Source organism: Paralichthys olivaceus, chromosome 1, assembly GCF_024713975.1.
Source record: "Paralichthys olivaceus isolate ysfri-2021 chromosome 1, ASM2471397v2, whole genome shotgun sequence".
NCBI lineage: Eukaryota > Metazoa > Chordata > Actinopteri > Pleuronectiformes > Paralichthyidae > Paralichthys > Paralichthys olivaceus.
This window is the reverse complement of record NC_091093.1, coordinates 14,925,140-14,939,485: the sequence shown is the minus strand read 5'-3', so window position 1 is coordinate 14,939,485 and position 14,346 is coordinate 14,925,140. Positions and strand designations below refer to the sequence as shown.

Below are 14,346 nucleotides of genomic sequence, written 5' to 3'. Positions count from 1 at the left end.
TTCACAGTGGGACAGCACTGAGCTGCTGCTGCAGACTTATCTGCAACACATGTCAAAGTATATAAAGCATGTGTGTGGGCATTAAGGCTGAGCCTGTATTCTTGGTAATGTTGGTTACTCAGCAAAAGCCTATTTACATGCCTGGAGTGAAAAATATAGCAAGACTGATTTGGTTCCTACTCCAGTTGTACTCCCACCCATTCATCCTCCTCCTTCTGACTCTCATCCCCTCCTACTTACTTCTTGTTTCCTAAAGCAGCAGAGTAATCACCCTCTTTCTCTCCTCTGCTCCTGATCCTCTGACACTGATTGATATTTTTTGAATTGATTTCTGTTGTGCTGCTGCATCGAAACCTTGAGGTCTCGAGGTCTCGTCTTGATCTACCCACAATCCCCCAGTGGTGATGCTCTAAGCTCAGGTGTCAGCCTTTGCACACACATGTGCTTTGATCACTCAAACACACACATGCTCATATGAAAAGTATAAAAAAAAAAAAACCGCTATGCAAGTGACTCTTTCTCTCACACGTTTGTGCACTTTGATCATCCACACAGACACAAGAACACACATGCACACTCTTTTTGTCCTTCTTCTCACCGACTGTGACACATTGCTCTTACACACACCAGGGGCTTTGGCGTGGCACTGAAAGTAGAGGGTATTTCTGAGAGAGAATTTCTGAAATGTCCTAAACGTTTATAGTTGTGTATTGGTTGTTCTGAGAGCTTTTTGAAAACGTAAACACAGCAGTTTCAGTGACTTTTCAGAAAGAGGAATTCATATCAACAGTGTAAAGAGTAGTGAGAAGACAGGAAAGAGTTCATCTACTGAAACTATGAGAGAAGAAACAAATGAGAATAACATTCCTTGTAAGCCCAGAAAATGGTTTTGCTGCACCCTGTATAAGCCAAAACAAAATGTCTCTTATCTCTCATCACAGAACTGATTTGTGAAAGAATAAAAGAAAGCATTGCAATATGTGTATGCACAGGCAAGTTCAATTTAAAACTTGAAAGATGTAATTTTTAACAACAGCTAACTCCCCCCAGTTCACGAGTGTCTGTGCACCTCAGTACAAAGGGAGTACAACATGGATGATGGATTTGTTGAAGCAGACTGGGTATTTCCCACCTCATGAACTAGTTCATTGGTCTTTGGTGTCACCTTGATGGTTCACATACTGTAAAACTTCCCGTGTGCTATTTAAATGTGAAAAGCACTCCACCACCTACTGAGAACAGGGGGGATGGTTGAATTTCATTAAAAGGTTCCTGTGGAGAAATGGTGTAAACAAACAATGGTTGTGGTTTACACTCAGTGGTACTCACTCAAATTCACACCGTGTGCATCCTTAAGTTGGGCAAATGTGTCATTTCCTTTATGTGCAAAGCTGATTTTAAAAGTATTTTGAAATTTGGTATTGTTTACTTTCATGTTTACCACAGCTTGTAGTCTTCTTTACCTTTTCTGATGCATTACAACTTAACTTGCGTTATCAAAGCCTGTTGATCAGTAGATTGGGAGACACCAGGGTGGTATATGGTGTCACCTGTCTGCATGTAAAAAAAAAAACCAGCACCTTGGAACTGAGATCTAAAACAGGGAACTTTGGTCTAACAGCAGCAGAGAAAAAGGAAAATGAATGAAAACATTGTTTGTATTAAAGCAGTATAGTGTTGTTGTCAGTACAGGGCCTTGTCGTTGTACTGATGAAATATATAATGACATGAAAACAAGAAAAATCCTTAATATGCACACAAGCAGTCTGCAAAGCTCTCAGCTATGGGGTCAAAAGGACAATCTCAAAGTGAAGAATAGTATTTCAGATAATAAAATTTCACCTGACAAACAGTTTGAACAAAGTTTATTTTGGTCTATATTACTGACATAGATATTGTTCAGCAACACACACACACACACACACTCAGACACACACAGACACACACACACACACACACACACACACACACACACATGCATACAGGACATAGGAAGATATTAAGTTTTTAGTGAATCTACCATAAGAAAACCATAAGAAAAACTAAACCAATGTTCAAACACATATAGTCTATTCAAAGATTGAGTATCATGTGTTGGTATGACTGATATACTATATATATAATACATATTCTAAATAGCACAAATCCTTCATCACACAAATTTGAAAACATACTAAAGAAAATCTAATTATTACACTATTGCAATAAGAACAGAAAAAACAAACACAAACTAAAACCTGACCCCCCCCCCCCCCCCTTGTCCGTTTCTATTTGGGAGAGCCAGAGGTGAACTGTCACACACTGTGACATGATAGATAATAGAAAACCGTTTTGCGGCGCAGATGATTTTTTTTTTCTAAGTGCTCGTGCCGCCCCCCACGTGACATGAAAAAATGCCGCCCGGTTCGCCCGTGCCTATAACCGCCACTGTATGCAGGGACAGTTATGGTTAAGCTTGGAGTAGTCTCTGACTAAAGCCCTTGAATATGTGTGTGCGTGTGTGTGCATGTGTGTAGGTGTGAGAGAGAGAGATTAGTGCCTCTAGGCGGCACTGTGTAATAGCTACATCTCTCTCTCCCTTCTTCATTTCTGTGTCTCTCTCCCACTCTTCTTGCACACTTGCACACAAACACACAGACACACACACACAACTCTATCAACAGTCACAGAGAATTCCCTCTTTCTCGCACCAGCTCTTAGTTACCATGGAAACCAATAAAAGAGTGGTTTGAGATGGGAGGTGTATGCGTGCATGTGTGAGAGAGAGAGCAAGGAGAGGGGGGGAGTCAGTGAGAAATGTTGAGGGAAAAATATAAAGTAAATCAGACACAGACAGAGGATGTGGGAGGACGGTGAAATGAGAGAGAGAGAAAGGATGAAAAACAGGACGAGAGGGAGGGCAATGAGATGCAGATATGGAGAAAATGAGAGAGGAGGAGGAGAAGAATAGAGGGAAGTGAGTGTGTACTTGGGGTGGGGGGAGAGTGGGGGGCTGAAAGTGAAGACGAGAGGAGACAGTGGGAGTGTAAGTGGAGATGTATTATTTAAAGAGGTCTCACCCTGTCTAATGAGTTTGGTCTAAAAGCCCCAGGAGCTGCCCAAAGACAGACAGACAGACAGAGACTAACTTCTCCTAACTATGTGGTGAGAAAATTCAATGTACAATATGAGCCAAGGGAGGAAAAGAGCAAGATTACTGGCTAGGACTGGATTTAGTTTAATCGTTCCGCTTTGATTATGTGAATAGTCCAATAGTGTAGGTGAGGATGATCTCTGTAGATCGATCCATGTAACTGGGACAAAGCACAAGGCCAGAACCCAAATTCAAGAGTCCTGCTGTGAGAGACCAGAGCAAACAAGCGATCCACTGGAGAGGAGGGCTAATAGAGCTTTACATAGATCAATAAAGAACATCTTTAACACTGTGCATCATTCAGTCACTAAATCTGTGGGGATATATCAGCCTGTCATATGTCGATAATAAATGTTCACTATCTCTATGATATGAATGGATATTATACTGATAAGGTATCCAGTGTGACTGTGACATACTCAAAATGTCACTATGGTAAAAGTAGTATTAATGTGTAATGGTGCATGTAGTCAAATTTTAAATTAAAAGGTATTATTTATTTAATCACAGTAACAACCTGAAGGAAACAGACCCAATACAAGTTTATGTTTATGGGCTGTTTATGGCCCATTAGACCATTCATAAAAACACAAAAGTGAGCTCAAAAACATTTCATTTTGTTTGTAAAGTAAATATACCATATTACATATTCGGATGGGTCCCTACGGGCTATTTGCCTGTCAGGTCTAACTACTAGAACCTGGAAAAGTAAAATTGCTCCAAAGTTTTATTCTGACTCATGGACACATCTTTGGTGGATTATGAATATAGCAGAAGATATGGAATAAATACTGATGGACATATCAAGAAATATCTTTTCTCTCTGTCCTGTGATGAAACAAGTGATACAACTAATATTATACAACTAGTGATTTTTGTGCGTAGAATTAGGAATTAGTCTCCTTGCATTGCAACACCATAGGCAAAGATTTGTTTGAGTAAGTTGTTTCAGTGGAAACCAGCTGTGAGTGTTACCATCATCATCACTACCTTCTGACATCAGACACATATGACAAACTTGACAGTTGATTGATTAAATTATGGCCGACTAACTTGAAATAGTACTCTTGAAGATGTGTTTAAGTACACTAATCATCAAAATAATATGTTAATGCATTCAAGACACAAGGTAACTTAGCGTTCTTGTCTTTTACCCTAACAAGTGACAGAGTTGAGTTGATACAATTCAATTTTTTGTTCTGAACTACTGATACAATAATAATCTTTGTTTTGAACAGGTGACAAAGAAGTGCAGCAGAGAACCCTCTAGATTTAAGGTCTGTTTAGTAAGTTTGTAAGTGGTGGTACGGTCTTGAAATAACAAAGTGGATGAAAGTGAGCATGAGATAAGATGACTTGATAAGCTTTCTCTCCACTTGCTGTCTGCTATTAGTTGCTCTTCTCAAACAGCTATTCTGAGTGCAATTATCTCATCTTTATGCTCTCCCACCCTCCAGCTCCCAGCTCCCCATCTCCACTGTCTCTCAAACATTATTAAACACAACTTTCACCGGAGCCTTTGTCAAATTGCTAAGAGGTAAAAGTAAGTGTGTTTTGTCCACGTGTGTGTGTGTGTGTGTTTTGAGCTCATTTTAAAATTCCTCCCTTGTCCTGCTGCCTTGCTCCGTTGAATATTGAAATGTTTCACTCACATGGCACCAGGTCAGGTCTCTGTCACTTTATCACACACACACACACATACACCTGCAAAAAACTCACCCTACACAACTACAGTAACACACTGATTTACATTTATTTCCAGGAGGCTCACTCTAACCCTAACCATAATTACTCCCTCGAGGCTTAGGTGGTAAGATGGTGGGGGGTTGGGTGTGGCAATCTGTCACAGACATCAGTGAGAAAAATAGAGAAACTAATGTGCTCACTGATGAGGTGAGGGATCACATTGTTTGCTTTAGAAAATCCATCTGGTAAAACAAGACTTACATGAATGGATATGAGCTGAAATGTTCTCATCCTGCCATAAACATCTGACACTGTAACAGCTCACTCTGTCCACCAGTCACCTGACTCAATTACTGTCGTGATTCAATTCCTCTCACATGACGATTTTCTTTGATGTTCAACATTTTGTCAGACTTGAGTATTTTTGAGCTCTTCCTCTGTGACAGATGTCTCCTCTGTTTCTTGGCTCTCTGACAGATTCTCTCTCTGGTTAATTTCTACAGTTAAGACGCTGGGAAACACTAATAACTCGTTTTCCCTCGTCATGAATTCATTTCTGCTGCGACAGCAGAACAAACTCCTACAGGTCAAACTGGACGAACACTTTCAGAACTAAGATTGACTGACTTGAAAACACTAAACATAACTGAGAACAGTAAAACTACAAACAACCCATAATGCAACCAGTTTTTTTCTCCATTCATTCAGTTTGGGCGTTTTCTTATAATGTCAGAGAAAACACTTTAGCCCAAACCCTTATCCTGACCTTAAAACCATGATTTATGTCATAGTGACTGGCTCTTTGTCCACATAAGACAGACAAATTCCCATAATGTGACTGTGTCGAGACATTTGGTCCCCACAACATTACAGTAACCTGGACATCACGCACACACACTCACATTGAATAGCACATATGCCCTGATTGGCAGTTTGGCAGGTTCCACCTCTTTAGTTCTCTGAGCTGTCAATCAAAATGAATAGACAGTCTAGCCACACACACACGCACGCACACGCACACACACACACACACACACGCATGCACACGCACACACACACACACACACACACACACACACACACACACACACACACAAATCTTTTCACACAATTTAAACAAGGTTTTTGCATAACAGTCATCATAGTTATACATGGTATTATCATTGAAATGCAGTTGTGGCATCCAAAGATGTCGAATTTGGCTTATAAAGTTGAGAATATTTTGAAACACTTTGTGTAATTTCCCTCATGAGTAAATGTCTGACAGCACAGAGGTTGATAAAACACAGTAAAAGTGAGGACAGCACATTTAAATAATATGAATCTTGACCATTTAGTTTCCTGGTTTTGCATAGATATTCACTTTAAAGAACACTATTGTAGTCTTACTTTTAACATGCAGGCAGGTGGTTTTCTTACAGTCATAATACTATATACTCATAATAGTGTAGTTCAGTGTCATATTGACCAACCATTGCTTTTTGTGTTTGTTCTTGATGCGTCTCTCCTACCTTTACATGATGGCAGAGCTCTGTCCCACACTGGCTTCCCATCATGCCCCATGACACAAGTGATGGTATCCCCGCCCACGGTTGTGTAACCATGGTGACAGTTGTAGGACACCTGAGATCCCAGTTTGTAGTCGTAACCTGTCCGACTGGCGTTCATAATATTGCCAGGGTCAAAACAGGCTTCTCTTGGTTTCTCTGTTGGAGAATGGAGAGGTTTTGTGTTATTAGAAATACACAAAGTCGAACTCTGTATTTATTTCTCAATATGTATTCACCTGGTAAGTATATTAAATGTAATTTCAGTGCCATACACGAAACCAGAGCCTCTTGTGTGGTGCAGAAAAAAAGCAATGTACCAATTTGCTCTCCATATGCTGAATGACTTATTCATATCATTTTCAGTGGTATAATTATTAATAACAGCAACAGATATCCAACACATACCCTCTTTCATGCATCTCAATCAAAATAGAGATGCATAATAAGATTTAGGGCCACTATTTGTCAACTAAAATTAGGCTATATTCTACAAACAGTCTTGGGCTGTTTGCCGAGCTTGTTTGCTTTTCTGTGATAGCCCAATAAGAATGAGATATTGGGCTTGACGGAGGGAAACTGATAGACAAGGAGAGAGAGTGAGGTGGAGGGCAAGATGGAAGCAAAACAGGGAGATGATTAAGGTTGGATTTTTAATTAGAGAGATGGCAGATGAAAGGTAATGAATTAATGACAAAAGTACAGAGGTGTAAGGTAGTGCGAGGAGACAGACAACAGAGAGGCAGATAATCTTTTTTTAATTAGAGATAAATGGACTGAGGGAAACGGGAGAAAAATCTGTTTACATAACTTGACAGAGCAAATCTAGTCTCTGGTTACTCAGACAAGTAATCATCAGCTCCACACTGAGTCAAGCAACGTCTCCTAAATCAGGATGAGCCCTTTCAACTGAGACAGACTTCTTCAGTAAGTATCAGGTTATCAGGTTAATAGAGCTTCAATCCAGTCTGGAGGTTACAGACACTCCTCTATCTACATTTCAATCACAACACTGTAAACAATGAATATAGTGACAAAGATTTTGTGTTTTGTTTTGGTGCACACAGCAGCCATTCTCAGTCCTTATTACACACATGGCCAGATAAACTAAGCTGCAACCTGCATGTATTCAGCAGCTAATTTACTAAGATAGCAGCTCATTACACAGCCAGCTTTTGGACTGAACATGGTTCTGCCTCCAAGATAAATTACACCTTTGCAATTAGTAATGAAATAATGATGCCGTTATCCTGATTGCAAAACATTTACCTTGGCTGTTACTCAAAATATCACTCATATAACTATCACATAATCCTTAGCATGTAGCCAATTATTGATTCATAAAGTGGCAACAAAGCATTCATTGGAAAATAACATTTCAATGAAGTGATATCTTAAGTTAAACACTGAGTTAAAACTCTCACTTTAAATGCATCACCATTTAGCATTAATTAAAAGAAAAGCTCACTTGCAGCCTGTGGTGATTTTACAGTTCACTGATAGTCAAGTTTTATAAGCACAGACCAAAATTACCCGTCCACTATTAATTGGTGTAACAGTAATCAGATATTGTGCTCATTAACAATAGCCTAATTGTTTCATCTTTGTTTCTGATTGATTTTCAGTTAGATACAAGTTTATGTTTCTCTCCCCCACCATAACGATCCTTGCTGCTCTCGTAAATCCGTTTTGAGTTACTGAGGAAATTGCACAACCTTAGCAGATCCAGCGGAATGCATAATCAACCTCTGTCAACATGTCTCTTCCTATTATTGCTGTGATCCTCCCTTAAATGCAAATGAAATGAGGAGAGAGACACACCTTGTAAACACTTGCTAAAATGATCTGTCTGAGCCAGATTGTTTACCATCTGTATTTAAAAAAATACTGGCTCAAAAGCATTAGTAAATCTGGCCTGCACATTATAAAAGAGTGAAACTTTAAAATGTAAAAGTAAATTAAATCTAGGTAGAAATTTAATACACAGAGACTGTATCTAAAGAAGACTTGTCTCCCACTATCCAGATGTGAAGCTAAAATACTGCCTTCTTCGGAGCCAGAGTGTGCAAAGTAAGTGTGCAAAGTAAGTGACGTTGCCGTGGTAGTGAGGTTCAACCAATACACGGCCTTGACCAACCATGATACAGTGTCAGCTGTCAATCAAAACATTTTACCTTGTATAGCTTCAAATTAATAATTAAAACTGCACTTACAGAAAAACAAGCATGTGAACACACAAACATTTGCTTGTGAAACATACTCAGATTTTTAATTATGTCAATGTCTCATCCACTAACATGGAGAAGAAGGGATTTATAACATATACCTCAGCCAGCCACCAGGGGGAGATCGAAATGCTTTGGCTTCGCCTTTGGGGAGCAGTCATGTCGTCTGTCTTTATATACAGTCTATGGTTGTATAGCACTGATTTGTTCGAGTAATCATCAGACAATGTGTCAAGATGGATTTTGACACTGACATTGTTATGCTATGCTTATACTATCATAACGAATCGAGAGCCTTTATATAAGAGTGTTTGAAACAGTTTTGTCATTATCAACGAAGAATTCCAGTGCTTTTAATAAGACCTTGCTGGAAATGTATGAAGACGTTATGTTAAGCTGAGTTTTTTGGGTTTAATTACCTCTGTATTCAATGGCGAACCCAGACATGCCCAGTGAGGCATCAGATCTGAATGCCAGGAAGAGACTGTTACTGCTGCTCTCTATTCGCTCCGGGGCCTGGTTGCCTTGGAGACTTGCTAGTAATGGCCCATTAGAGTCTTCACCCTCGTAGATGTGCAGGAAGTCGTAACTTGGCTCCATGTTGAAACTAAAATAAAAACAAAGAAGGTTAGACTTGAGAATCAAGGAAAATTGATTGCATTTTTAATGTGTGTGTGTGTGTGTGTGTGTGTGTGTGTGTGTGTGTGTGTGTGTGTGTGTGTGAGTTAAAATTCAAAAACAATTAATCCAGTGATATGTGTTAAATTCAAATATCTTTCTCATTTGATGACTGGTTTGTGCTATCTCTCCATTAATCATCTTCTAATCTTCATTTGACATGTTTTGACATTTTTGGGATGTGTTTACTGCAGTAGAAAAATAACATTAAAACATGTTCTTTTCTTCCTTATGAAATTAATACAGCAAATACTTGTCAGAACTACTTTTTGGGACAGTTTACAAAAATAAGGACGAAAGATCTCCCTCTACCCTTGATTTGAGTACCACTGTTCACTGTCCCTTTTAATTACTCCGGAGCACAAGTGCATGCGAAGCAGGTTACCTAAATGTGAGCACGGCTCCACCTAAAAACAGAAAAAAGCAAATACACGGAGGCAAGCAACCAAATATATTGATGTTTTTCTTCAAAAATCCACATGGGGAAGAAGAACTGGACCAGTCAAAAAAGATTATGGCAAACGTTGAAAATCAAAGGACACCAAATATACCCCATGGTGGAACCAGACTGCCTTGGGTAAATGAGCCATTTTAAATGTTGAGTTCAAAATAAATGGAAATGTGTTTTTCTTAAATTTTTGTTCTCAATACATTTCTTTTTCTTCCAGAATATTGGTGAAAATGGCCCAAATAGAATATAGTTTTTTGGTGCATAGCTTCTGGCCTAAAAACTTTTAGAGTACACACCGAACAGTATTTATGATATTTATATACCCAGTATCTGTGTGCATGTGCACTGATTTTTTTTTACCTGCAGCCTAAACTGCCAGTAAACTACTAATGTGTATTTTTTTGTAAAAGTTTGGCTGGATTTGACTTTGACAACTTTTCATCTCTCTACACACACATGTCGACATGTGGTGCTCAAGAGGGTAAAGGTACATGACACATACACACAACCACACAATCCCACACAAATCCTCAGGGTTTGTTTTGACAGAGGTTGTGTCAGGCATGTCTCCCACTTGTCACACTGAGACATATTTGTATGGGTGACACACACACAGACACATATGTTTGTTTTCATAGTGCCTGTCTGGTTACACCACCCAGTTCAGTGAAGACTTCATAGTGTGTGTGAGTGTGGTGTAAGTAAAACTAATGTCGTAATATGTTTACCAAATCACATTTCTTCCTTATGGGCTGAAAAAAAAATCCCAAAAATGAAAATGATTGAATGTTCAGGTGAATAGATATTTTAAGTTTAGACTGAGGTTAGGGTTAGGTTAAGGTTAGGGTACAGGCTAGTGTTAAGCCTGTCATACTTATGGTTAAGGTCAGAGTCTTCAAACACTGGGGATATTATACTGCAACATTTAAAAGAGCAAAATCCCTTTATTGTTTGGATTCTGTGTCACCATTTACATAAAACACAAGCTGTGTATCCAGGACATGAACACTGTGACTACACAGCTCTGCAGATGAGGGTGAAGACGACCCCAAAATAATGGGATTAATTCAGGTTCCTATGCATTTATGACAAAGGCTTTCCAGACATTGTTTGAGTCAGGAAATGCACTAAATATGTTGTAGTTTTTGACAGGAAATGTACATTGCAAAATAACAACTTGTGTACTATAGAGGATAGACAGATGTTCTGATGAACTAAAAAAATAATAATGATTTTCATAAAACCCAGTTTGTGTCCCAGACGTTTTGTACCTGCACCACTTTATTTTAAAACATTAAAACAATTGTGATTTTTGAGTTTGTCAGAAAAGGGTGTTATTCAACTTAAAGCATTGTGTAATATGAGAAAAAAAAAACTTTATGCAATCATTACAGAAATTAGATTTAAGCCAGAAATACTGAATGAACTTCAAGCCCTGAGTTTATATCTGGTGAAGAATGGGCTTAACTGCACATAAGCCCCTTCTTGCACTGACAAAGCATTGAAATGATCCATGTTAATACCTTTTGCATACATTCTGGTTCTGAATGTTAAAGCTACTAAAATGTCATGAAAAGAACACAAATATCTCACTGAGCAGAAAATGGGACAGCAGCATAACCGCTGCCTGAAGAAAAGTAAGTCTGTTAGGATTTAAGACCTGAATGCAACAATAACGCAAACTTGAGTAGGTGTATTTTTGTTTTTTGGATAAGAAATACACTGTGTGTTTTAAGTGTCACAAAAAAGTCCATCCTCTCATTAGGGGAAGATTACAAACATATTATTTTACACTGAGAGTAAAGAGTGCACTTATAGAATAGGGAATAAAATATCACTCATTTCATGAATCAATATTTCTTATTTTTTAGCACCATTATAAAACAAGGGTCATTTGGATAAGAATGCTTAAATGATTATACCACAAAATTAGTTCTGACTTGAAATAATTGTACCATGACTTGAAATAATTGTACCATGACTAGAAATAATTGTACCATGATCTGATTCAGAGGCGGATCAGAAGTTATTAGTAATTGGTTCAATATAAGTTTGTCTCATGTGAGTTCATAAAACACAAATACAAGGTTAAAATGAGCAAAGCAGTAGCAAAGAAATGACAAAAAAACTGTCTCAAGGTTTAACAGGGCGGAATTATCTCTCCAGCTGAAAAACATGACGCCAAAATTGGGTCATTTTTTTCCTTTGGCAATCTGGAGAAACTCTGCTCTGCTTTTATCTCTTTACGACATGTGAAACTGTAATCTTCACTATAGTCGTCAGCCCCTAACCACTATGACTATGAAATATTCACCACTAAGACACAAACTCGGGATGTAAATAAACACTGCCCTGTTACAAAAGACAGAAGTTGGAATTGTCAGAAATACTTTTTGTCAGGACATAAATTTCACTTATCTGCCAAAGTATAATGTTTTTGTGGAAGAGACCAACATATTTTAATTTGCATACAGTCAAAAAGTTTCTGCTCAGATGCAGTCACTCTTAAAATTGCCGGCTGAAGGCTTCAGGCCCTGAGAGTCAAGAAAAAAATTGCGATTTTGATTTTCTAAAAGGATTATCACACCATAAACTGTTCATTAAACTACAGTAGTTACTCATGTTAGAAGTGTTTTAAACTGTCTATTAGAGGTTTTCTACGCCATTATTGGTTTATTGGTCAGGTTAATGATCCTTAACTGCACTAATTATCAGGCTAAACTGGGTCGGGCCCTTGACTATGCAGCACAGACCTTTTTTAAGACTGTGTGGGTCAAAGTGAGTCATACAGAAAAATATATTTATACAAAACTCATGAACCAAGTCCATGGGGGGTGATACATTTTTTAATTTAAGCCAGAAGAGAAACATTTTGGAAAATGCTTGGGGGACTCTGTCCATCCCCCTTAATCTTTAAGTTGGTGATTTTAATGTTTTCTCAGGTATTTGGATAAACTAATTAAAAATTAATAACATCAGTGAGCTTTGCCCTGATGCGTTTGCTGCTGCCGCATTGCCTCAAAGTTGTGGAAAAATACATCTCACTGTGGCTCCCTCATCTTTCTTGTTGTGGTACGAATGTTATGAAGTGTGTTACTATCAATTAGAATTAATTCTTCTGACAACAAACAATTAAATATCAGCCAGACTGTGTGAACAAACACAAGCCATGCGTCAGTAACTTTACATTTTCGGAGAGTAAATTTCACAATTACAATCAGTAAACTAACACGATCTCTGTCCACATGAGCATTCTGCATCAGTTTTAATCTCTGTCTATACTAACATGCCTGAAAAGACATATCACATGACGTACACCTGGCATGGGCCTGCTGGTGAAAACGGGCAAGTTTGTTCCACTCAGGTCCTGGTGGACAGTTGTCTCATTGTAAAAAGCAGAATTTAACTGCACAACATCTTTAGCAAAGACAACAGGGTAAAGTTAAGGCTAATGGTGGTTGGTTTTTTTTCTGCAAGAAGGCCATGTGATAGAAGCCTGATGTATAAGTGAAAAGACCAAATCAGAAAGCTGTCGTGAGTGTCTTTGGTATCATCTCCAAAAATCTCAGTTTCTGCCCGTCTATAATGAACCAAAGACCAGTGGTGTTTCCAAACTTAAAGCGGCTCTAAAAAATACAGAAAATATTGCAGTGTGGGTCTAGCCTAACAATAAAATCTAATAATAGTGGTAGAAAGAAAATATTTAATACACAATGTTAGGAATACCAGCTGAGAGGTAAAAGTTTTTCTGAGGCACTGGTTGCTCCACTTGTCATTTAACCTACGTATGTAAAGACAAAGGTATAATGAATGTTTAGATACAGCACCGCGTTTTAAATTGAGGTGTCTACCTTTTGAAGATGAGGGCAATAACAAAGTCAGGGTTGACTCGGATTCTCCAGTCGCACTCTTTCCCAGGGGGGTAAGGCTGCGGGTAGTTAGGAGACAGAATGACACCAGAGGGTCCACTGATGTTACCCCCACAGGTTGCTGCAGTCAGACAAGAGAGAAACAAAAACAGACAGAGAGGGAGAGAGAAAGATGATTACACAGCACTGGGCTTGAGGTAATTTGGAAAGAGAATCACCCCTGATTGACCACTCATATAACCCCAACAGGTCGGCTGAGTGAGAGAGAGTGCGTTAGTGATGGGAGCTATGGCAAGAGTTGGTTAGAAGAGGGAGAATTGCACCTGTGGGGCCACTGATATTACCTCCACAGGTAGCAGGAGAGGGTGAAAGAGCAAAAGGCAGATAGGGAGAGACTTTGAGATTTAGTTACAGAGTGAAGGACTGGGGGTAGTTAGCAGAGAGAATCACCCCTAGTGGTCCTGTTATCCCACAACAAGCCAGTGAGCAGAAAAGAGATACTGGCAAGAGAGTCCGATAGATGCATTCAGCAGCAATTTGGTGATGTGAAGGAAGAATCTGAAACATGGAGAGGTGTCTTGGGGCTGGCAGGTGGGTGTGAATGGATTATCAACAGTGAAACAGGGGTAAACAAAGGCATTAATAGCTGCAAATCACTCACACAGATACACACTTATAGGCACTAGACAACTGTGTATAATTCGTGGTAATCTTAGGAGCTTTAAAACACTGAGGGATTCACATTCTGACGTAAAGG

General features: G+C 38.9%; 1 protein-coding gene across 2 annotated transcripts in view; it reads right to left on the bottom strand.

Moving 5' to 3' along the window:
- Positions 1-14,346, bottom strand: part of LOC109636748 (CUB and sushi domain-containing protein 1-like) — a 380,253-nt gene that overhangs the window by 81,105 nt on the left and 284,802 nt on the right. For both annotated transcript variants that reach the window (XM_069528917.1, XM_069528922.1), the window contains exons 30-32: positions 13,572-13,710; positions 9,011-9,198; positions 6,331-6,525 (exon numbers count right to left, since the gene is read on the bottom strand). In XM_069528917.1, the coding sequence (XP_069385018.1) occupies positions 6,331-6,525; positions 9,011-9,198; positions 13,572-13,710 (522 nt within the window). The remainder of the gene's footprint in view (positions 1-6,330; positions 6,526-9,010; positions 9,199-13,571; positions 13,711-14,346) is intronic.